Raw genomic sequence first — 26,794 nt, forward strand, 5'->3', positions numbered from 1 at the left:
GTGGTAGTAAAGCACAGACATACAGGTTATACAAGCCATACGGTCTGACGCTCAAGTCTTGGGACAAGTCTGATTCTCTAATCCTACCAAAAGTGGGTAAGGTTACTCCATTTAAGTCACTGACTCAAGGTACAGAAACAGCCCACCTGTTTCTAACAGTCTCCCCAATGATCCATCCAGGAATGCACTGGAATCCCATAGTTCTCTTTTTCAGCTTCCCAACTGCACAATTAAAATATGCAGAGGAAAATTTCAAAAAAGGAAACAAATCATTCAAAATAAATAATCCTTGGACCACTGCCAAGTTCAGGTAAATTCTGCTCTCCTAGCACCTGGCACCTAAGCTTTTACCTTGAATACAGAGATACTGAAACATTATGACAACAAAGATACTCAAATGTCTGAATATTATATTAGCCTAGGTCCTAAGTTGAGCACTCAAAAACATAATTTAATTCAAAATTAAGACTGAATATTGTCCCTTCCACATTCTCCTTCATCTAATCCTTTAAACTGAAATGTTATTTATTTCCCAACCTATTCTAAGCTAACCTTTACTGCACATTATTTTCACAAGATCTAAGCTCTGCAGTCCTGCCACATCCAGCCATGAATGGTGGTGGACAATTAAACAACTAACTGGAGGAGGTGGCTCCACAAATATCCCCATCCTCAATGATGGGGGAGCCCAGCACATCAGTGCAAAAGATAAGGCTGAAGCATTTGCAACAATCTTCAGCCAGAAGTGCCGAGTTGATGATCCATCTCGGCCTCCTCCTGAAGTCCCCAGCATCACAGATGCCAGACTTCATCCAATTTGATTCACTCCACGTGATATCAAGAAACGAGTGCAGGCACTGGATAATGCAAAAGCTATGGGCCCTGACAATATTCTGGCAATAGTACTGAAGACCTGTGCTCCAGAACTTGTCACGCCCCTAGCCAAGCTGTTCCAGTACAGCTACAACACTGGCATCTACCCTGCAATGTGGAAAATTGCCCCGGTATGTCCTGTACACAAAAAGCAGGACAAGCCCAACCCGGCCAATTACCGCCCCATCCGCCTACTCTCAATCATCAGTAAAATTATGGATGGTGTCATCAACAGTGCCATCAAACAGCACTTGCTTAGCAATAACCTGCTCAGTAATGCTCAGTTTGGGTTCCGCCAGGGCCACTCAGCTCCTGACCTCATTACAGCCTTGGTTCAAACATGGACAAAAGAGCTGAACTTGAGGTGAGGTGAGAGTGACTGCCCTTGACATCAAGGCAGCATTTGACTGAGTATGGCATCAAGGAGCCCTAGCAAAACTGGAGTCAATGGGAATCAGGGGGAAAACTCTCTGCTGGTTTGAGTTACACCAAGCGCAAAGGAAGATGGTTGTGGTTGTTGGAGGTCAATCATCTGAGCTCCAGGACATCACTGCAGGAGTTCCTCAGAGTAGTGTCCTAGGTCCAACCATCTTCAGCTGCTTCATCAATGACCTTCCTTCAATAATAAGGTCAGAAGTGGGGATGTTCACTGATGATTGCACAATGTTCAGCACCATTCGCGACTCAACTACTGAAGCAGTCCGTGTAGAAATGCAGCAAGACCTGGACAATATCCAGGCTTGGGCTGATAAGTGGCAAGTAACATTTGCGCCACACACGTGCCAGGCAATGACCATCTCCAACAAGAGAGAATCTAACCATCGCCCCTTGACATTCAATGGCATTACCATCGCTGAATCCCCCACTATCAACATCCTAAGGGCTACCATTGACCAGAAACTGAACTGGAGTAGCCATATAAATACCATGGCTACAAGAGCAGGTCAGAGGCTAGGAAACCGGCAGCGATTAACTCATCACCTGACTCCCCAAAGCCTGTCCACCATCTGCAAGGCACAGGTCAGGAGTGTGATGGAATACTCTCCACTTGCCTGGATGGGTGCAGCTCCAACAACACTCAAGAAGCTCGACACCATCCAGGACAAAGCAGCCCGCTTGATTGGCACCCCATCCACCATCCCATTTAACTGTTGACCACACAACTTCCCTTCCGTGCCCCTATGTTAGCTGACATTATTAACAGTTCCCTCTTCAGGTTCTGTCCCCCTCTCCTTCAAATCTCCTATCACCCAATTCCTCAAAAACCTAACCCTTGACCTCTCTGTCCTTGCAAACGACCACCCTCTCTCCAAACTCCTTTTCCTCTCCAAAGTCATTGAATGTATTGCCACCTCCTAAATCCATGCCAATCTTTCTCGAACATAGAAACATAGAAAATAGGAGCAGGAGTTGGCCATTCTGCCCTTCGAGCCTGCTCTGCCATTCATTATGATCATGGCTGATCATCCAACTCAGTAACCTGTTCCCGCTTTCGCCCCATATCCTTTGATCCCTTTAAACCCAAGAACTATATCTAACTCCTTCTTGAAAACATACAACGTTTGGCCTCAATTGCTTTCTGAACTTCTTGGTTGAATCCCTGCAGTTAGGTTTCCATCCCCATCACAGTACAGAGACTACTCTTACCAAAGTCACAAATGGCATCCTATATAGAAACATAGAAAATAGGAGCAGGAATGGGCCCTTCAGATCTGCTCCGCCATTCAAAAAAGATCACAGCTGATAGTCTAATTCAGTACCCTATTCCTGCTTTTTCCCCATATCCCTTGATTCCTTTGGCATTAATATATCTGTCTCCTTCTTGAACATATTTAATGATTTGGCCTCCACTGCCTTCTGCGGTAGAGAATTCCAGAAGGTTCACCACCCGCTGAGTGAAGATATGACTGACAAAGGTAAACTACCCCTGCTCCTCGAATTGTTTGCAGCCTTTAACACAGCTAATCATGAAATTCTACTCCAACGCCGCTCCACTGTTGTCTGGCTGAGTGAGACTGCACTTGCCTGGTTTCATTCATGTCTATCCTGTCATAGCCAGAGAATCACCTGTAATGGCTTCTGTTCTCACTCCCTCACCATTACCTCTGGTGTTGTCCTAAGGACCTATGATTGGCCCCACCCTTTTACTCATCTACATACTGCCCCTCAGTAACATCCAAAATCATGGCGCCAATTTCCATATATACACTGACAATGACCAACTCTACTTCTCCTCCACCTCTTTTGACCCCTCCTCCGTCTTTAAATTGTCAGTCTGACATCCAGGATTGAATGAGCATACATTTCCTCCAATTAAATATGGGAAGACCGAAGTCATTGTTTTTAGTCCCCATTACAAACTCCGTTCCCTCGTCACCAACTCTGTTCCCTCATCACCGACTCCATTTCGTTCCCTGACAACTGTCTGATGCTGAACCAGAATGTTCATTACCTGGGTGTCATATTTGACCCCGCAATGGGCTTCAACCACACATCCATACCAATACTGTGGTTAAGACGACATATGGAATCCTTTCCTTTATTAGCCAAGGTATAGAATATAAGAGCAGGGAGGTTGTGCTGGAACTATATAACTCAGTAGTCAGACCACAACTTGAGTACTGCGTGCAGTTCTGGTCACCTCATTACAGAAAGGATGTAATTGCACTAGAGAGGGTACAGAGGAGATTTACAAGGATGTTTCTAGGACTGCAAAAATGCAACTATGAGGAAAGATTGGATCGGCTGGAGTTGTTCTCCTTGGAACAGAAAAGGCTGAGGGGAGATCTGATTGAAATGTTCAAAATTTTGAGGGGCCTGGATAGAGTGGAGGTGAAGGGTCTTTTCACCTTAGCAGAGGGGTCAGTGACAAGGCGATATAGATTTCAAGTGATTGGTAGAAAAATTAGAGGGATAATGAGGAAAAACGTTTTACCCGGAGGGTGGTGGGGGTCTGGAACTCACTGCCTGAAAGAGTAGTTGACGCAGAAAACCTGATCTCATTTAAAAGATGCCTGGACGTGCACCTCAAGTGTCATAACCTGTAGGGCGACGGACCAAATGCTGGAAAGTAGGATTAAGCTGGGTGGCTCTTTTTCCCCTCGGCCGGCACAGACACAATGGGCCATGTGACCTTTCTCTGCACTGTAAACTTTCTACGATTCCATGATTTACCACCATACCTTGAAGTATATTTACCCAATCAACCTTAAACACCTCTCCTCTCATTCCTATGTAACTGGATTTGTTTAAGTTTAAGATTCTTGTTTAGAATTGAAGTATGTCGTTTTCAAACTTAATATGGAATTCCACTGTATCATGATCACTTCTTCCCAGCAGATCTTTTATTATGAGATTACTAGTTAACCCTGCCTCATTGCACAATACTAGATCTAAAATAGCTTTATTCCTAGTTGGTTCCACAACATATTGTTCCAGGAAACTGTCCCAAAAGCATTCTACAAACTCATCTTTCAGACTACCTTTGACAATTTGATTGGTTTAGTCTATATGAAGATTGAAGCCCCCCACAATTATTACACTGCCTTTGTTACAAGCTTCAATTATTTCTTGCTTAATGCTCTGTCCAATGGTATGACTAGGGAGCCGGTAAATTACTCACACCAGCATTTACGGATTCAACTTCATGATCTTCCGAGCCAAGATCCTTTCTCACTACCTCCCTTATGTCATCGTTTACCATCAAGGCTGCCTCACCGCCTTTTCTAATCTGTACGTTTTCAAAATAGTGTGCGCCCTGGAATATTTATTTCCCAACCTTAGTCACCTTGTAAACCATGCCTCTGTAATGGCAATTTGATCTAAATCATTTATTTTCATTTGTGCCACTGGTTCATCCATCTAATTGCGAATGCTTCACGCATTCAGATAAAGAGCCTTTAATTTCACTTTTTACTTCTATTCTTTGCATGGAACTTATTCACTGATGCACAATGGCCTCCTTCTGTGCCATAATTGACTCTATTACCTTGCGTTTAATTCTCTAATCTGCTTCACCCTACACCAATTGGTGTGTGGCTCAGGTAACAATCCAGAGATTATTCCCTTTGAAATTCTGCATTTTAATTTTGACCCAAACTCCTCAAACTCTCTCAGCAGAACATTATTCCTAGTTCTACCTATGTCATTGGTTTCTATGTGGACAAACAAACTGGATCCTCCCCCTCCAAATTCATCTCCAGCTGCAAGAAGAAGTATTTAACCCTGGCACGGGGCAGTAAACCTTCGGAACACCCAGTTGCAGCTGCAGTGAATAGTATCTCTCCCCTGACTATACTGCCCCGATCAATATCACATTCCTTTTTACTCCCTCCACTTTAGTGGCATCCTGCACCATGATGCTCTGGTCAGTTTGCCCATCTACCCTGCAATGCTTGTTCTCATCCACACAGCTAGCAAGCACCTCGGGCCCGTTGGTCAAAATCAAGAGCCAAGCCTCCTCCATTACTACATTCTGGATCCCCGTACCTGTCTGCCTCGCAGTCACACCCTCCTGTCCCTGACCAACTCTAGAATTCTACTTAACTTTAAGGGGTGTGACTGCCTCCTTGAACAGAGTGTTCAGGTAACTCTCGACCCCTCCTGATGCCCTGCAACGGCTGCAGCTCAGACTCCAACTCAGCAACTTGAGCCAAAGTTGCTCAAGATGCTGACACTTACCGCCGATATGATTGTCCGGGACTGCAATGCTTTCCACAGACTCCCACATGCTGCAGTCGCAGCATACCACCTGCCCTGTCATGTCTGTTTATTTAATTAGTTAACTAGTTAATTTAGTAAAGTAATAGCAAGTTACAGTCTCATAGGGTGGAGACAAAAGCAGAATACTCACCAGCTACTGGAGGCATAACGAAAAGAATAAAAAACAGCTTCTCCTTCCCCTCTGCATCAAATTCCCACTTGCACCAATTTTCTGACAGCACTCGGTTTACAAAGCACTCCGTCACCAAATCTTTGTAAAATGATAGAAATTACCACACAAACCAGACGATTAGACTAAAACCAAATCACATGGCTTTTCTCAAAAAAGAGCAAAGTCAATCACTCTTCCTGTTTATTTCTGCTCATCTACTATACTCTGTGTGCGTCTCTCTTGCTTGGATTCTCACGGACTTTATTGTCTCTAACTCGTGCAATGGCTCTCCCCCATACTTAGTTAAGGTATCTCTTTCTCTCATCCGTGTGTCGCCCACACAATGTTCCTTAACTGAAATTCTATATCTCAACTTCGCTAAAGCCTGGGGTATACAGTAATATATTAAACAGCATGTAAAGTGTTGAGAGTAGCTAACAGGCTGTCCAGGATGTGGTGAAGCACATGCAGATGAAGAAAACTGAAAGACTGGAGATGAGCATTGCAGCACTCCGGTCAGTGAGAGTAGGGAGGAGAAGAGAACCCACACAAAGAATATGAGAGAAAGACACTCAGGCAGTCAAGCTAGGAGTCATATGGAATTCTGCATGGTTGTCGGGAGAGGTTGCAGAGGTTGTGCAGAGCCAGTCCTGCTGCAGAAGGAGAAAGGGGGTGGAAAAATGAGCTAAACACATTGCCTGGTACCTCTCAGGGCTATAGTGTAGAACTGGAAACCAAACTGGCTCTTCTGAGTCAATGGAACACCACTGTTAAAGCACAACTGACCTTTAAGTAAGGTCAAAGGGAGAAACCGATTTTAAGTTTGCCAAAAAAAAAGCCACAAAATGCTGGTTAGTAGTAGAATAGCTGGTGCTCACCCAAGTACACCAAAGTTTGAGAGATTTACTCCAAGTGGGCATCTTTAATTAGATTTCTTCAGTGTCTACCACAGTATATAACAGCAGTTACCAGAATAGTCATGCATTTATTGCCTGTTCTTAACTTATGCAACCTCCTGGGAGTCCTCAACAATGACTCTGGACCCCATCGCATCAGGTCAAACATGGGAAGGAAACCTCCTGCTGAGTACCAAACTCAGCTGATCAGTACTCCGTATTGATCAACACTTGGGGGAAGCACTGAGGGTAGCAAGGGCACAACATGTACTCTGGGTGGGGGATTTCAATGTCCATCACCCAGAGTGGCTCAGTAGCACCACTACTGACCAAGCTGGCAGAGTATTAAAGGACATAGCTGCTAGACGGGGTATGCGGCAGGTGTTGAGGGAACCAACAAGAGGGAAAAACATACTTGACCTCGTCCTCACCAACCTGCCTGCCGCAGCTGCATCTGTCCATGACAGTATTGGTAGGAGTGACCACCGTGCAGTCCTACTGGAGACGAAGTCCCGCCTTCACATTGAGGATCCCCTCCATCGTGTAGTGTGGCACTACCACCGTGCTAAATGGGATAGATTTTGAACAGATTTAGCAATGCAAAACTGGGCATCCATGAGGTGCTGTTGGCCATCAGCAGCAGCAGAATTGTACTCAACCACAATCTGTAACCTCATGGCCTGGCATATCTCCACTCTACCATTACCATCAAGCCAGGAGACCAACCCTGGTTCAATGAAGAGTGCAGGAGGGCATGCCAAGAGCAGCAACCAGGGATACCTCAAAATGAAGTGTCAACTTGGTGAAGCCACAACACAGGACTACTTGGATGCCAAACTGCATAGCAGCATGCGATAGACAGAGATAAACGATCCCATAACCAACATATCAGATCTAAGCTCTGCAGTCCTGCCACATCCAGCTGTGAATGGTGGTGGGCAATTAAACAACTAACTGGAGGAGGTGGCTCCACAAATATCCCCATCCTCAATGATGGGGGAGCCCAGCACATCAGTACGAAAGATAAGGCTGAAGCATTTGCAACAATCTTCAGCCAGAAGTGCTGAGTTGATGATCCATCTTGAGCTCCTCCTGAAGTCCCCAGCATCACAGATGCCAGACTTCAGCCAATTCGATTCACTCCGCATGATATCAAGAAACGACTGAAGACACTGGATACTGCAAAGACTATGGCCCCTGACAATATTCCGGCAATAGTACTGAAGACTTGTGCTCCAGAACTTGTCGCTCCCCTGGCCAAGCTGTTCCAGTACAGCTACAAAACTGGCATCTACCCGGCAATGTGGAAAATTGCCCCGGTATGTCCTGTCTACAAAAAGCTGGACAAATCCAACCTGGCCAATTACCACCCCATCAGTCTGCTCTCAATCATCAGTAAAATTATGGATGGTGTCATCAACAGTGCCATCAAGCAGCACTTGCTTAGCAATAACCTGCTCAGTGATGCTCAGTTTAGGTTCAGCCAGGGCCACTCAGCTCCTGACTTTATTACAGTCTTGGTTCAAACATGGACAAAAGAGCTGAACTCAAGAGGTGAGGTGAGAGTGACTGCCCTTGACATCAAGGCATCATCTGACTGAGTATGGCATCAAGGAGCCCTAGCAAAACTGAAGTCAATGGGAGTCAGGGGAAAACTCACCGCTGGCTGGAGTCATACCTAGTGCAAAGGAAGATGGTTGTGGCTGTTGGAGGTCAATCATCTGAGCTCCAGGACATCACTGCAGGAGTTCCTCAGGATAGTGTCCTAGGTCAGCTACTTCATCAATGACCTTCCTTCAATCATAAGGTCAGAAGTGGGGATGTTCACTGACGATTGCACAATGTTCGGCACCATTCGCAACTCCTCCAATACTGAAGCAGTCAGTGTAGAAATGCAGCAAGACCTGGACAATATCCAGGCTTGGGCCGATAAGTGGCAAGTAACATTCACGCCATACAAGTGCCAGGCAATGACCATCTCCAACAAGAGAGAATCTAACCATCTCCCCTTGACATTCAATTAGCATCGCTGAATCCCCCACTAACAACATCCTAGGAGTCACCATTGACCAGAAACTGAACTGGAGTAGCCATATAAATATCATGGCTACAAGAGGAGGTCAGAGGCTGGGAATCCTGTGGCGAGTAATTCACCTCCTGACTCCCCAAAGTCTGTCCACCATCGACAAGGCACAAGTCAGGAGTGTGATGGAATACTCTCCACTTGCCTGGATGGGTGCAGCTTCAACAACACTCAAGAAGCTTGACACCATCCACGACAAAGCAGCCCGCTTGTTTGGCATCCCATTCACAAACATTCACTCCCTCCACCACCGATGCACAGTGGTAGCAGTGTGTTACAAGATGCACTGCAGCAACGCACCAAGGCTCCTTGGACAGCACCTTCCAAACCTGCGACCACAACCAAGTTGAAGGACAAAGACAGCAAATACATGGGAACACCACCACTGAAAGTTCCCCTCCAAGTCACACACCATCCTGACTTGGAACTATATCGCCGTTCCTTCGCTGTCATTGGATCAAAATCCTGGAACTCCCTTCCTAACAGCACTGTGGGTGTACCTACACCCCAAAGACAGCAGCAGTTCAAGAAGGCAGTTCACCACCACCTTCTCAAGGGCAATTCGGGATGAGCAATAAATGCTGGCCTAGCCAGTGACACCCACATCCCATGAATGAATAAAAACAAACCTCCTATACTGCCAAAATTCACTTCTGAACGAAAAGAGTTGAATATGCATCATAAGAGTATAAACGTTGTTATGATCATATTAAGAGAAAGATTGGTGACAGGGAATATCAGTCTATTAAAATTAAATGCAAGTGAGACTATAATGCACAATAAGGAAATGGCAGATTTGGTAAAGGAGTACTTTGCATCTTTTTTTGTGAAGAAAGAGAGCAAACTATCATTGGTACAGGGAAACCTAGAATTAAGTCAAAGGAAAGAACATTGTGGATTTAATCTAAGATTTTTATTTTAATGGTAATGGAGAAACTAATGGGACTTGAGATAGTCAAGTCTTCTAGACTTTATGGTTTTCACCCCGGATATCAAAAGTAGTAAGTGAGGAAATTGCAGAAATTTTAATCATAAGTCTCCAAGGCTCTCTAGATTCAGAAACTGTGACCAGATTGAAAATGTGTTTCCATTATTTAACAAGAAGGAAAAGAGAAACAAGTTAACTGTAGACTTGTCAATAAATCAGGGAATTTGATAAGGCTCTTCACAAGAAATAATTAGAAAAAAATGAAAACACAGAATTGGAGGTAACCTGGTGACTCATGTTGGCAATTGGTTGAGGTAGGAGACAACAAAGATTAAAGGTTTGTTCTCTCCAGAAAGAGGCAAGAGGCGTTCCCCAGGGATCCGTACAGGATCTCAGCTTTTCATCATATATATTAATGACTTAGATGAAAGAGTAAAGAGAGTTGTATAGATAAGTAGTAGTTGTCGCAGAGTGGTGAATGCGAAAGGTTAGAAATCTATTGGGGCTTCCATACACAGGTTCAAATCCTGTTGACTATGGGTACGGCTGTCTCTGCATGGACTCAATGGACTGAATGGCCACTTTCTGTGCAGTTATGACTTTATGACACTAAGTTGGGAGGCCAAGTAAGTTATGTAGATGGCAGCAGGAAGTTAAAGACTGGACAGACCGCTAACTGAGTAGGCAAAACTATGGCAGAAGGAGTTCAATGTTGGGAAGTTAGAGGTCAAGCACTTCAGATCCAAGAAAGAATATTGAGAATATTTTCTTAATTATGAGACTAGAAGCTATGGAGGAACAATAAGAGTTGGATGTTCATGAACACAAATCATTAAAAGCCTGTGCACAAGTGCAAAAAGGATTCCAGGAGGCGAGTGGAATGCATCTTTTATCGAAAGGGGATTGAAATTCAAAAGGGAAGACGTGATGCTTCAGTCGTACAGAGCCTTGGTCAGGCCCCAACTGGAGTCCTGCATTCAGTTTCGGGCACTGGTCTCAGCAATCATAAATTTGCCTTATATAGGAACAGTGCAGATTCAGCAGAATGATACTGGGGCTAAAGGATAGCCTCATGAGAGCAGGTTGTAGTCTCTTCTAACAGTTGAGTTGTTATTTAATAGAGGCAATCAAAATGATCAACGGATTCAATAGGGTATATGGAGAAACTATCCACTCTGGTGATGAGTCCAGGACAAGATGGCATAATGTTAAAATTGGAGACAGGCCAATCAGGAATGAAACCAGGAAACACTTGTCCACATAAACAGGACTGGAAACCTGGAACATTCTCACTGAAAAGGCTGTGAATTTTTGATCAATTGAAATTTTCAAGACTGGGAATGATAAATTTTTTGAGTAAGGGTATCAAGCGATGTGGAGGAACTGCAGGTAAATGGAGTTGAGGTACATAGTGGTCATGGATGTAACTGAGGGACCAAAAACGTCTGAAGGTCGCTTGCTCCTATTCCTAAGTACAGCAATTATAAAATTACAATATCGGCATGGTGTCTGCATTTGACTGCACATCAGGGCTTCAAAGTAATGTAAAAGATCAGCACATTACCAAGGACAGTACAAATATCTGAATCCATTAAGAGTAAAATGCCAAAAACATGTCTTCTCCTATACAAAGAACAAAGAACAGTACAGCACAGGAACAGGCCAATTGGCCCTCCAAGACTGCGCCGATCTTGATGCCTGCCTAAACTAAAACCTTCTGCACTTCCGGGGTCCGTATCCCTCTATTCCATCCTATTCATGTATTTGTGAAGATGCCTCTTAACCTCTCTATGGTACCTGCTTCCACCACCTCCCCCGGCAACAAGTTCCAGGCACTCACCACCCTCTGTGTAAAGAACTTGCCTCGCACATCCCCTCTGAACTTTGCCCCTCTCACCTTAAACCTATGTCCCCTAGTAACTGACTCTTCCACCCTGGGAAAAAGCTTCTGACTATCCACTCTGTCCATGCCGCTTATAACTTTATAAACCTCCATCATGTCGCCCCTCCACCTCCGTCGTTCCAGTGAAAACAATCCGAGTTTATCCAACCTCTCCTCATAGCTAATGCCCTCCAGACCAGGCAACATCCTGGGAAACCTCTTCTGTACCCTCTCCAAAGCCTCCACATCCTTCTGGTAGTGTGGCGACCAGAATTGCACACAATATTCTAAGTGTGGCCTAACTAAGGTTCTGTACAGCTGCAGCATGACTTGCCAATTTTTATACTCCATGCCCCGACCGATGAAGGCAAGCATGCCGTATGCCTTCTTGACTACCTTATCCACCTGCGTTGCCACTTTCAGTGACTTGTGGACCTGTACGCCGAGATCTCTCTGCCTTTCAATACTCCTAAGGGTTCTGCCATTTACTGTATACTTCCCACCTGCATTAGACCTTCCAAAATGCATTACCTCACATTTGTCCGGATTAAACTCCATCTGCTATTTCTCCGTCCAAGTCTCCAACCGATCTATATCCTGCTGTATCCTCTGATAATCCTCATCACTGCCCGCAACTCCACCAAACTTTGTGTCGTCCGCAAACTTACTAATCAGACCAGCTACATTTTCCTCCAAATCATTTATATATACTACAAACAGCAAAGGTCCCAGCAATGATCCCTGCGGAACACCACTAGTCACATCCCTCCATTCAGAAAAGCACCCATCCACTGCTACCCTCTGTCTTCTATAACCGAGCCAGTAATTTTCTTTGTTCTGTATCCATCTTGCCAGCTCCCCTCTGATCCCATGTGACTTCACCTTTTGTACCAGTCTGCCATGCGGGACCTTGTCAAAGGCTTTACTGAAGTCCATATAGATAACATCCACTGCCCTTCCTTCATCAATCATCTTTGTCACTTCCTCAAAAAACTCAATCAAATTAGTGAGACACGACCTCCCCTTCACAAAACCATGCTGCCTCTCGCTAATAAGTCCATTCGTTTCCAAATGGGAGTAAATCCTGTCCCGAAGAATCCTCTCTAATAATTTCCCTACCACTGACATAAGTCTCACCGGCCTATAATTTCCTGGATTATCCTTGCTACCCTTCTTAAACAAAGGAATAACATTGGCTATTCTCCAGTCCTCTGGGACCTCACCTGTAGCCAATGAGGATGCAAAGATTTCTGTCAAGGCCCCAGCAATTTCTTTCCTTGCCTGCCTCAGTATTCTGGGGTAAATCCCATCAGGCCCACTGTCTATGATTCCAAAGCTGCTGACATGATAAAAATGACAAGATATTGGCAGGAAATTAATTTCACTCCCGACTTCCTCTATCTGCCACAATCTGAAATGGCTAAAACATCAAAAATCTCAATTCAAAATTCTTGTGTTTTTATTCAAGTATTAGCTGCAAGATATGGCCACAGTTATGCAAATGTGCTTCTTGTTCACACTCAGCTTAATACCTACAGAAATAAATAACATGTCAGCTTAAAGTCAAAGTATATTTGCACATCAAACTGCATGCCTGCTTAACAATTACACAAATAGATGAGTGATGACACATACTTTCCACTGTGAAGTGAGAAGCCATTTCCTCCAGTAGTGCGATTACCCTAAAAATAACTGATTGTATTTTAACCTCTACCAATAATTTGCCTTGGTTTTCCAATTTACTTTCTTGCTCCCTGTAATTCTCTATTCCCACTCCTGACTTTCAGTCAAGGTTCTATCTAGCAAAACTGATTCCAACCAGTCACAGGGTAGTGACAGCAGTTGTTATGTTGTCAATTTGTACTTCCTCAAAAGAAACACACTCCCTTCACGGCCAAATTGACACTGAAAATTCATTTTCCGGTGAATTTCAAGGAAAACCAAAGCTGCAAAATACCTCCTGAAATTATCTGGTAAGAAAAGAGACGACTGGTAACAATTGAACAATGTTTTCACCTGCTGAGAACAGCCATATTATTTTACCTGAAAACAAACTCATTGATCTGAACTAGCTTTTAAGACTGTTGTATTATAGGTGTGACAATAAATGCCTACAAACAGAGCAAACGTCAGTTTCAGAAGAAAAAAGAAATACTTGATGACACGGATCGCCAGAAAACAAACAAAAACTTGAAGAACAAGGAATTGAAGTAATACAAAAAAGCAAGGCAATAAACAGCTCCAAAAGGAAGTAACTAGAATGATAAACCGCCCTGCAAACAATATCAAAACTGAGTCCTGTTAAATTGAGGAGCTTTCCTGCTGTTATTATGTCTTTGAAACCCCTCAATGAGATTACTAACAAAGCACAGCATTTAATACAAAAACAAGAAATGCTGGAATCACTCAGCAGGTCTGGCAGCATCTGTGGAAAGAGAAGCAGAGTTAACGTTTCGGGTCAGTGACCCTTCATCGGAACTGACAAATATTAGAAAAGTCACAGATTATAAACAAGTGAGGTGGGGGTTGGGCAAGAGATAACAAAGGAGAAGGTGCAGATTGGACCAGGCCACATAGCTGACCAAAAGGTCTGGACCAGGCCACATAGCTGACCAAAAGGTCACGGAGCAAAGGCAAACAATATGTTAATGGTGTGTTGAAAGACAAAGCATTAGTACAGATTAGGTGTGAATATACTGAATATTGAACAGCAGCAAGTGCAAACCTGAAGAAAAACAACCTGAAAAAAACAGTGGGTAAGCAAACTGAACAAACTAAGATGAAATGAAATAAATGCAAAAAAAGATTGTAAAAAATGTAAAAAGGAATGCAAAAAAAGGAAGAAAAAATAACTAAAAATGACTAAAAATGAAAGTAAAGTGGGGGGCTGTCATGCTCTGAAATTATTGAACTCAATGCCATTAACATATTGTTTGCCTTTGCTCCGTGACCTTTTGGTCAGCTATGTGGCCTGGTCCAATCTGCACCTTCTCCTTTGTTATCTCTTGCCCAACCCCCACCTCACTTGTTTATAATCTGTGACTTTTCTAATATTTGTCAGTTCCGAAGAAGGGTCACTGACCCGAAACGTTAACTCTGCTTCTCTTTCCACAGATGCTGCCAGACCTGCTGAGTGATTCCAGCATTTCTTGTTTTTGTTTCAGATTTCCAGCATCCGCAGTATTTTGCTTTTATTATCACAGCATTTAATAAATGGCAAGGGTTTATTGACTGCATCACAAGGTCAGGTTCTATTTTCAGACTAGATAAATTAGTATTTTTGTTCATAATCAACCATACTGTTATACTGTAAGTCATTAAATGCTGCTTAAGTGCTGAGGTTAGCACAAGTCCCACCTGGTCAGTTGCCCTTCATGGTATGACTGGCACACGTTGAGGATGGTGGGAAATAAACTCAAGTTCCACATTCTTCTTGACCAAAAGCATTTCAACCATATCCTTCAAAAAGGCTTCATACATGAAAATCTGAAATTTGATTCAACATGCAGCTTTGACCATCCATCTATTGCATAGTGTATGGGAGGCCAGAAATCCCATCCTTCACATAGAACTAATGGCCCTATCGGTTGATATAAACTTGACCACAAAGAAACATTCAATATTTTAGTCTGAGAGACTGCTATTCTGACTGCAAATCCTTGCACAACCAAAATGAGAGTCCTTGCTAATGTTCCATTTCAAGAAAGTGCTTTGCCTCCAGCTCAAGTAATACTGTCAAAAGCAAATCAGATAGAAGTCTATTGCCAGACCTTATCTCCACTTAAGAACATTTAAGTAACATTCTCAGCTGTTATCAATATTTATACACCCCACCACCTATTTACTTGCCACATCTTGCTTTGAAATTGGAGATATTTTAGCCACCAACAATGCTGAAAAATAATTTAGGCAAGGTGAATTGATTTGTAGGCAATCTCTGCAAATCCAATCTATACGTGGTGTACTTCAGATAATTTTTGTCAACTAAGAGGAGAATATATCAGGTGAAGATGTGATACAATAGACTTGATTCTTGCTTGGTCGAAACTAGCTTCTTGTACTCTTCTCCCACCATTCCCCCGCCAATCCCCATCTCCTGAAGGCACTGATTTGCACAATTGTACGATTGCCAAAGTCTCAACAGACTTCTGGATCCTCACCCAACATTCAGCTGAGGGGATGCCTGCGAAATTGCCAAATATAGACTTCAATGGAGACTTAAACTGACTCCAAATCACATTTAACGAAACGCTGATTATGCCAAATTGCAATATCAAAGAAAAATGAGGGAGCAAACAATTTTATGTAAGGAAACAGCTCAAGCGCAAACAATCCCAGCAAGCTAAGCAAGGAACTGTGAGCATGGAAAACTGAAAGCAGCTGGACTTCACAGACCAGAAATTGCTAAGAGTGAGTGAGAGACTAATTTTATTTTCTTATAATGCTCAGATTACCAAAATGCCAGACCCAAATATACGGGCATAATATAATTCGTTCATTCATCTTTTTATAAACTGTCAATCATTTTCCCCTTTAACTACAAATTGTGATATGCCTCGCTTTCAAAAACTAACAAATACATAGCAATTCAGCAAGAGGTTTATGGCATGCATAAATATTCAAGTTAAAATAGCACAAATTATAATCCTAAGAAACCAGATATTAATACTCGCGTGTGCACATTTTGCACAGCATTATTCGGAAATCCAGCCTTTTCCATTTTGAAATTTATACCCATGTCTTTTGGCTCAAGTCAATTTGGGTTGTGGCTTTGCTGTCAAGAAGTCAGATAAACAACTGAAGGCCCCTGATAATCAATCTAGATAACGACAATAGTAGCCATGATTTTTGTTCCCCACTTTAATGCCCATCTTACTCATATTGCTAATCAGAAATGGGTGAGATCAAATCTGTTAGCATCCCACTACACACCTGTATTAAAACCAACTTGCTGCACAATCCTGCATCATCCCCAGACACTGCAGCTTTAAGCAAGGATGACACGAACTGTACACACTGTCCTTTAAATACCTATAATTACACTAAAACAAAAAAAAAATCTAATCTTAATAATTAACACAACACATTAAGATCCAGTTTCAAATTTAGTCTTTAGCACTAAAGATCTGTTACTTTTGCATTTGTTTAACTTGCTGCATTTTCACTATAGGTTTACCTCATATTGAACAAATTAATTTTTCTTTACCTTCAACAAAAATATTTGCACAAGCCAGAGTTGGTAATTGTGCCAAGGATGCTCAGCCAAGAAGCCTAAACATATATCGACTTGAATTATTATACATAAGCAGTGTCCTGTCTAACCTAAGAACTTCAAAGCTTAAAACATGCAAGCTTAAGAGTGTATTTCTGGAATGGGTGGGTGAATGAAAGAGACTGCTCAAATATTCAACTCATTGAAATGGCACAAGATGAAGCACATTTTGAACTTCCTCACTAATTGCAACATATATGTATGATTCAAACCTTAAACATCCTCTGGGGGAACTCACTGCCCCTTGGAGTGGTTGAAGCAAATAGCATGGACATACTTAAGGGGAGGCTCAATACATACATGAGAGAAGGGGAGAGACTAATATGGAGGCAGGGTGCGAAGAGGTAATTAATTAGAGCGGGAGCAGGTTCTTGAAGAATAAACACCAGCACAGAGCGGTTGTGCTGAATGGTCTGTTTTTATGCTGCAGATTCCATGCAATTCTATGTAATTCAGTGGCAATTTGACAAGACCAGTCAGCTACACAATTTTGGACATAAATTCCCTGTCCTACATTACAATAGTGACAACGTTTCAAAGTACCTCATTCACTGTAAAGTGTTTTGGGACATCCTAAGGAGGTGAAAGGTGCTGTATAAATGCATGTCTTTCATTACTTCTATTTCCAAAATCTATCTCCCATTATTCACTGCTGTAGTTTCTTGTGGGTTCCATTCTTCATAGGTATTCTATTTCCTCCAATTGCCCTCAGTTTAGCCATCTTTTACCCACCCTTACTATCGAGTTTACTGCTCTATGGCAGTGCCTGTGCTCCTCTCTGGAGTACTGTCAGGAAGTAGACAATAACAGCTAGAAATATGAGAGATGGAAGTGAAATGGAAGACCCCTCACTTCTGCTTGTGTTGTCCTCTGATGTACTTTGCACTCCAACCCAGTGGGACACCATGCCACACAGTCTTTCATGTCATTTTCTCTTGTTCCTTTTTCACTACAACTTTTATTAGCATCCAGTAGTTTCCATTGCATAGCGGCGCTTAAGCTTCAGTCCAATTCTAGAGTCAGGCCTGATTGGATCCTGCAGCACGTGGTGTGCAAACCAGCGTAGGGAATAGGCTCACACCACCACTGTTTGACATCGCATGGAATTTAATTACAGTGCACTGTAAAACTGGATTTAGAAAGTTTCCGTAAGGTCCCTTGGAATCAGACCATACAATTGCAGTAAATCTGAACAGTTCAACATGTTATTGGTTGCACAATGCAAAGCAGAAAAAGAGTGTTCATGCTGTGCAATTCAATTCAAAGCCCTGAAAATCAATCATCAGTCCTGACTGAATTCCACCCAAGCAGTCTTGGGTTTTGCTTTCTGGACAGCAAAATTAACTTTAAAATATGAAAAAGTTTTATCTTTGCCAACTCAATACAAACCTGAGACATTAACTCTGTTGCTTTCTCCACAGGTGCTGCTAGATCTGCTGAGTATTTCCAGCACTTCATTACAAATTAAATATAATTTTTATACTGTATTTGCATTGTGATTGAAAGATTCCTGGAAGTTGCTTATTTTAAATGTAATACTTCAGCTCTACATCTGAAAATAAATAGTTACCAGAGTTTTTTCATTTTCTCCTTCTGCCCCTACAGCTTCCACATTGCACGGTGGTCCTCTTGATTCTTCCTGATGGTGTTTTCCCAGTCTGTGGCCCTGAGCACCTATTAACAGAACAGAAGTTCTCACTAAAATAAAACAAGCCTTGACAAGTGTCAGAAAAGACAATGTCCATCATTAGCAGGTGGAAATTTAACTCTACATTCGTGGTATGAAGCTACATCAATCAAGGAAGCTAACTGACGACAAATTCACATGTTCTGTGGAGCCTCTGAAGCCAGAGCTACTGGGGGTCAATTAACAGGGGAGAAAATTGCTAATGTTGGAAATCCAATGAACACAGATGATGCTGGAAATACATATCAGGCCTGTCCACCTGCAAAAAGAACAGACGGATTCAAGCATAGGGTGTAGGCCTTTTGTCAACATGGGAACTGGAAAACAAGCAATCCCTTTTGTTAGTCTGTAACAATCATTTTGTTCAGTCATGTAAGGGAAGTTCACTTGTGTTCCCAGTTTCCTATTCCAACAAAGTGTCTGCTGAAATGTTGAACTATCTCATCTCTTTTCAGATGACAGACCTGTTGCAGATTTCCAGCACCTTACATTGACTCATTTTTATTGACTTAATTTTGTTCATCAGTTATCTGTATGTGTTAGAATTGTGGATATATCACAAATAAAATAGGATTTTTTCAACATCCTCCTGATTTACAGACTAGAAAATTTACTAAAATTATCTTCATATAAGGCACCAAATTTCCTCACACATCTCAATTAAAGTTAAAGAGAAATGAGTAAACTGCAATGTTCCTCCAAGTGTCAGACTTCCAAGATTTCTTCATCGCTTTTTTCCCCTCACTCACAACCTACCAGTTATTTCACTACATGTAGGTACCAATTAGAAAAGGCTATTCTTAGACAAACTTTTAAATGGGGAGCCAAATCAGTATTCTAATGTGTTCCACTCAGTTTGAACTCCACAATGGTTTCTAGTTATCCCAGCAATACTTGATTCAACTTCTCCAGTTGATTTCCCCATCTCCCACAAACCTTTTGCTCTGCTAAGATTCCCACTGCTTTGCCAAATATTTATTAGCTTCGATTTAAAACCATCTCAGACCAAGAATCTTTTTTATCCCATTGTTCTTGTGAGTGTAAACAATCTCAATCTCAGAAATAGCCCATTGTTTACTTCTGCACTAAACCAGTGGAAATAATTCTGCTCCAGTTTCACGACTTATTTCATCATAAGTGAAATGTCTATCAAATGAGAAAATAAGGAAGATCACTTATGAAAAACAGCTATTTGACCCAAAGCACATATTTCTATATTTAAACACCCTTCTCACATTATCCTATTGTACTCTAAATAACCACAATTTTTTTATTTTCCTTGGCTCACATCCGATAGATTTATCACCATATACAACAGGATTTCCTGAAAGCAGCTTCAAATGTTGTCTCTACTAGTTTCCACTTGGCCCTCTGGTCTTTATTTCTTGATGTACCTTAAAGGTTTCTTTGACATCACCTCCTAAACTCGTGACCTCTACCACCTAGAAGAACAAATGCAGAAGGTACGGACGAACACCACCACCTGCAAGTTCCCCTCCAAGTCACGCACCATGCTGATTTGGAATTATAATTGCCATTCTGTCACTGTTGCTAGGTCTAAATCCTGGAACTCCCTCCCTTAGAACACCGTGGGTACACTTACACTACGTGGACTGCAACAGTTCAAGAAGGCAGCTCACCATCACCTTTCCAATGGCAATTAGGGATAGGTACTAAATGCCAACCTTGTAATCAATGCTCACATCCCATGTTTTATGTTGAGAGTTAACACAGCATCTTTGCTGTTTTGATTCCAAGGAAAGGCTGTACTTAGGGCAAATCATTTTGTGCTCAATATGCCTCATTAAACTGTCATAATGGTCATTAAATTTGTCGAGTGGTCCAAGTCACAGTTTAATAGTGTACATTCTTCTAACCTCTCAAGATGCAAAAATCACACGGCAGCACATGAAACATCTCGGAATATTTTGCGGAATTGCATTCAAAACCGAACAGTATTTATTCCAAATGTGGTCTGACCAGGATGATGAAAAACCACAGCCGAACTCCTGTAGACTAACATTCTACTACTAACTACTGTCACGGAACTGTATTTTTCTTCTCCTCTGTTTGAAACAGTGTGCTTTTAAGGCTTTCTTTAAAAACAGTGTACCTTTAAGACTGAGAGAAGTTTTGGATTTCTAAGAACAGCGTGCCACAGCTGCATTTGTTGCCTAGGCAACTGCGGGAGAGTGAGGAGATCACATCGTATAATGTTTAAATTTGACTGTGTAAAAAGCCAGCTAAAACCAGTTTTCAGAGACACCAGTGAAGCGTGCTTACTGAAGGAATTTCTACAATGAGCTACAGGCTGTGTTAATTGCCTGCGGAGAAAAAAAGCCCTTTGAAGAGACCATTTGTATTGCTGGAGGTAGAAAAATTCCTTTTCATTACTTCCAATCTAAGGAGTCTTTGCTTCAAATTTGAATCTCTCTTGAGGAGTTTTTAAAAAAACTGAACAACTGCATTTGCATACAGGGAAAAGGCTGAAGATCATCTTTGGGTCCTGCAGTTAGTTTGAAAGAAAAACAAGTAATTCAACAGGAATTTGTCAGAAATAAGTTGGGGAAAACACAATATTACCCAGGAAGTTGGTAGTAAACTTATCATTCACTAATCAATCCAATTAACTTTCCATGTAATGACATTGACATTTTACATCAGGCACCCATCATTCCATTTTCAATACATATAATAGAAGCTGTACTGTACGGAATTCAGCTTATACAACAAAATCAAACAGCTTGTTATTTAACATTGTGCTGAAAGTGGTAGATTGTATTCTGTTGGACAAGTCCGAGGTGAAAACAGTAGGTAATGAAATGAGAAAAATCAGACAGAAATCATCAGAATCACTTGTGCAAGCTCCTGCATTGTCAAAAGGTAGAAAATAGACCAGCCAACTAACCTCTCCCCTAACTACGATTAAGGGAATATTTACATTCCGACCATGTCCATAGCTAATATCTTTCATTACAGCAAAGCAATATCAGACAAGTATTTTGTTTTAAAGCAGTTAGTAAAAATCAACTACAATATTGGCCATTACAGCTTGCACAAATCCACATTAATGCCAAAAAGTGTAACAGAAAAAATGACAATTTTTAAAAATATTGCAAGATTTACCAAAAAAAATCATAGAATGAAAACAGTAAATCAGAAAGCATTGGTGGTGGTACATCTACAACTGGGTACAATTGTGTCATGGTCTTGAAACTGGGAACTAGCAACCCAGAAATTGTGAGGTCAAGTCCCATCACAGCAAAATATATTGGATAAAGTCTAAAAACTTATAGACCAGTAGAAGGAAAAATGACCGAGAACGCTGCTGAAGTGTTGTAAAAAATGCCACCCTCTATCTAATGTGGCCTACATGTGATTTAAATTCACACTGCGTGGCTATCTCTTAATGCCCTCTGAATTGACAGAGCGAACCACTCAGTTGCCTGAGAAAATTGAGACAGGTGTTTTAAATACAGCCTTGCCAGAATTGCCCAAGTACCGAGAATGAAAAAAATACACAACTTAAAAATACACGTTAGGGTTACACAAAGTCACGAAAGTCAAAACTGTGTGCAGTTTTGGTCTCCTTATCTGAGGAAGGAATGTCTTGCTATGGAGGGAGTGCAGCGAAGGTTCACCAGACTGATTCCTGGGATGGTAGGACTGATGTATGAAGAGAGATTGGATCGATTAGGATCGTATTCGCTAGAGTTTAGAAGAATGAGCGGGGATCTCGCAGAAACCTACAAAATTCTAACAGGACTGGACAGACTAGATGCAGGATGTATGTTCCCCACGGCGGGAGAGTCCAGGACCAGGGGTCACAGTCTCAGGATAAGCGGTAAGCCATTTAGGACTGAGATGAGGAGAAATTTCTTCACCCAAAGAGTGGTGAACCTGTGGAATTCTCCACCATGGAAAGCAGTTGAGGCCAAATCATTAACTATATTCAAGAAAGAGTTAGATATAGTTCTTAGGGCTAATGGGATCAAGGGATACAGGGAAAAAGCGGGAACAGGCTACTGAGTTTGGATGATCAGCCATGATCATACTGAATGGTGGAGCAGGCTCGAAGGGCCGAATGGCCTACTCCTACTCCTATTTTTCTATGTTGTAATGTTTCTAAGATTATTAATTTGTAATGCCCTGACATTTATGCCCATTTGATATCATATTTTTAGTCTTGAACATACAGGTATATATTTTCTGACAAAACCTGTGCCAGAAGAGCAACTTACCACTGAAATTAGGGACTGTAATGATAACATTTTTGCATTTCAATTCATGGTTGCAGACTACAGTGAAGTACATTAAACAAGCTTAGATGAAGTTGAAGGCCAGATTACAGAAGGAATGGGTTGCAAAGGCTGAAGGCACAATGAATAAATAAAAAGGTTACAGTACAAACCAGTTTGCTTTTTTAAAAAAAGAGTCTAAAATGGATAGAACAGTATTATGTAAGAAAACTATGAGCACATAATACAAAATAGAAGCAAAGGAGAGACTCAGAAGGCAGAGGGAGCATGGCAAACTGGTAGGCAACATAAAGGGATTTAATAACTGACACAAATAAAAGGATAATCATGGGGTGCAACCAATTAGAAATGAAGAGGGCCATCTAAAACTTGAAAATAGGGATTGCAAGAAAGGTTTCATAAATATTTCACCTCAGGTCTTCCTTGGGAGCAGAAAAGTGGAATTTTTGGGATACACAATGTTGTGGAAGAGCCGCAAATCAAGATTTATATTCAAAAAGAATTGACACAAAAAAGGTAATAAGACTAAAGGTACTAAGTCACTGGGCCATCATAACATGCATCGCCGAATACTAGAGGATGGGACACTACAGTGGCACTAACCGTGTTTTTCTAAAGATCTCTGAAAACAGAAATTGCAGCAAAAAATTTGTGTGGCAAAAGTTAGAATCCAATTCAAGGAAAGGGAAATCTGCCCATTCTCGTAATTTTCTTTTATTCGTTTCATGGGATGTAGACGTCACTGGCAATTTGTTGGCCAACCCTAAATGCTCTCGAGAAGGTGGTGGTGAGCTGCCTCGTGAACCAATGAGGTCCATCTGATGCGGGTACACCCACAGTGCTGTTCAGCAGGAAGTTAGGAACATAGGAGCAGGAGTAGGCCATTCAGCCTATCGAGCCTGTCCCGCCATTCAATATTATCATGGCTGATCATCCATTTCAATGACTTTTTCCCACACTACCCTCGTATCCCCTTATGTCATATCTATTTAGAAATCTGTCAGTCTCTGCTTTAAACATACTCAATGACTGAGCTTCCACAGCCCTCTGGGATAGAGAACTCCAAAGATTCACAACCCTCTGAGGAAAGAAATTTCTCCTTATCTCTGTCCTAAGTGGCTTCCTCCTTATTTTGAAATTATGTCGCCTGGTTCTAGACTCCCCAACTGGGGGAAACATCTTACCTGCATCTACCCTGTCTATCCCTTTAAGTATTTTGTAGGTTTCAATGAGATCACCTCTCATTCTTTGAAACTCTAGAGAATACAGGCCCAGTTTACCCAGTCTCTCTTCATAGGACAGACTCGCCATCCCGGGAACAAGTCTGGTGAACCTTCGTTGCACTCCCTCTATGGCAATAAAATCCTTCCTAAGGTAGGGGACCAAGACGGCACAGAGTACTCCAGGTGCGATCTAACCAAGGTTCTATACAGTTGAAGCAAGACTTCACTACTCCTGTACTCAAATCCGCTTGCGATAAAGGCTAACATACCATCAGCCTTCTTAATTGCTTGCTGCACCTGCATGTTGGCTTTCAGTGACTTATTGACAAGGACACCCAGGTCCCTTTGTACATCTACACTTTCTAATCTCTTACCATTTAAGAAATACTCTGCACATCTATTCCTCCTACCAAAGTGGATAATCTCACATTTTTCCACATTATATTCGCTCTGTTACATTCCTGCCCACTCACTAAGTCTGTCCAAATTCCACTGAAGCCACTTTGCATCTTCCTCACAACACACAGTCCCGTCACGTTTTGTGTCAACCGCGAACTTGGAAATATTACATTTGGTCCCCACATCCATATATATATATATATTGTGAACAGCCAGAGTCTAAGCACTGATGCCTGCGGTACCCCACTAGTCACAGCCTGCCAATGCGAGAATGACCCGTTTATTCCTACTGCCTGCTTTCTGCCTGTTAACCACGCTTTAATCCATGCCAGCACATTCCCTCCGATCCCATGTGCTTTAATTTTGCTAACCAACCTCCTGTGGGGGACTTTATCAAAAGCCTTCTGAAAATCCAAATATACCACACCCACGGACTCTCCTTTATCAATTCTGTTAGTAACATCCTCAAAAAACTCCAACAGGTTCACCAAACAGAATTTCCCATTCATAAATCCATGTTGACTAGGCTCCAACCAAATCATTATTATCCAAGTGTCTACTTATCACATCCTTTAGAAAAGATTCCAGCATTTTCCCAATGACTGATTTAAGACCAACAGGTCTGTAATTCCGTTTTCCATCTCCCTCCCTTCTAAAATTGTGGGGTGACATTTGCGACCTTGTAACCGATAGGAACCACACCAGAATCTATAGAATTTTGGAAGATGATCACCAATGCATCCACTATCTCCAACACTCTGGGATGTAGAATATCAGGTCCTGGGGACTTATCAACCTTCAGCCCCCTTATTTTCTCCAATACAACCTTCTTACTAATATCAATTTCCTTCAATTGCTCATTCCCCCATAACCCTTGGATCACTAATTCTGGGAGATTTCTTGTATCCTCCTCAGTGAAGACAGACACAAGGTAATCTTCTAGCATCGCTGCCATTTCTCTATTCCCCATTATAATTTTTATTCATTCATGGGATGTCAGTATCGCTGGCTAGGCCAGCATTTACTGCCCATCCTTAATTGCCCTAGAGAAGCTGGTGGTGAGCTGCCTTCTTGAACCGCTGCAGTCCACGTGAGGTAGGTACACCCACAGTGCTGTTAGGAAGGGAGTTCCAGGATTTTGACCCAGCGACAGTGAAGGAACGGCGATATAGTTCCAAGTCAGGATGGCGTGTGACTTGGAGGGGAATTTGCAGGTGGTGGTGTTCCCATGCATTTGCTGCCCTTGTCCCTCTAGTTGGTAGAGGACGCGGGTTTGGAAGGTGCTGTCCAAGGAGCCCTGGTGCGTTGCTGCAATGCATCTTGTAGTTGGTACACACTGCTGCCACTGTGCGTCGGTGGTGGAGGGAGTGAATGTTTGTGTATGGGGTGCCAATCAAGTGGGCTACTTTGTCCTGGATGGTGTCAAGCTTCTTGAGTGTTGCTGGAGCTGCAGACATCCAGGTAAGTGGAGAGTATTCCAGCACACTCCCGACTTGTGCCTTGTCGATGGTGGACAGGCTTTGGGGAGTCAGCAGGTGAGTTACTCACCACAGGATTGCTAGCCTCTGACCTGCTCTTGCAGCCATGGTATTTATATGGCTACTCCAGTTCAGTTTCTGGTCAATGGAAGCCCCGAGGATGTTGATAGTGGGGGATTCAGCGATGCTAATGCCATTGAATGTCAAGGGGAGATGGTTAGATTCTCTTTTGTTGGAGATGGTCATTGCCTGGCACTTGTGTGGCACAAATGTTACTTGCCACATATCAGCCCAAGCCTGGATATTGACCAGGCCTTGCTGTATTTCTACACGGACTGCTTCAGTATCTGAGGAGTCGCGAATGGTGCTGAATGTTGTGCAATCATCAGCGAACATCCCCAGTTCTGACCTTATGATTGAAGGAAGGTCATTGATGAAGCAGCGGAAGATGGATGGGCCTTGGACCTGAGGAACTCCTGAAGTGATGTCCTGGAGCTGAGATGATTGACCTCCAACAACCACAACCATCTTCCTTCGCGCTTAGTATGACTGCAACCAGCGGAGGGTTTTCCCCGGATTCCCGTTGACTTCAGTTTCTCTAGGGCTTCTTGATGCCATACTCGGTCAAAAGCTGCCTTGATGTCAAGGGCAGTCACTCTCACCTCACCTTTTGAGTTCAGCTCTTTTGTCCATGTTTGAACCAAGGCTGTAATGAGGTCAGGAGCTGAGTGGCCCTGACAGAACCCAAACTGATCGTCACTGAGCAGGTTATTGCTAAGCAAGTGCTGCTTGATGGCACTGTTGATGACACCTTCCATCACTTTACTGATGATTGAGAGTAGACTGATGGGGCAGTAATTGGCCGGGTTGGACTTGTCCTGCTTTTTATGTACAGGACATACCTGGGCAATTTTCCACATTGCCGGGTAGATGCCAGTGTT

General features: G+C 42.4%; 1 protein-coding gene across 7 annotated transcripts in view; it reads right to left on the minus strand.

Moving 5' to 3' along the window:
* osbpl8 (oxysterol binding protein-like 8) overlaps window positions 1–26,794 on the minus strand; it is a 435,666-nt gene that overhangs the window by 344,375 nt on the left and 64,497 nt on the right. For 5 of the 7 annotated variants that reach the window (XM_068050088.1, XM_068050083.1, XM_068050086.1 and 2 more), the window contains exon 3: window positions 18,378–18,481. In XM_068050088.1, the coding sequence (XP_067906189.1) occupies window positions 18,378–18,481 (104 nt within the window). Of the gene's footprint in view, window positions 1–5,725; window positions 5,917–18,377; window positions 18,482–26,794 lie in introns of those variants that run through there. The other 2 variants (XM_068050087.1, XM_068050089.1) reach the window with 2 other exon arrangements.

This window comes from Heterodontus francisci, chromosome 18 (genome assembly GCF_036365525.1).
Source record: "Heterodontus francisci isolate sHetFra1 chromosome 18, sHetFra1.hap1, whole genome shotgun sequence".
Taxonomy (NCBI): domain Eukaryota; kingdom Metazoa; phylum Chordata; class Chondrichthyes; order Heterodontiformes; family Heterodontidae; genus Heterodontus; species Heterodontus francisci.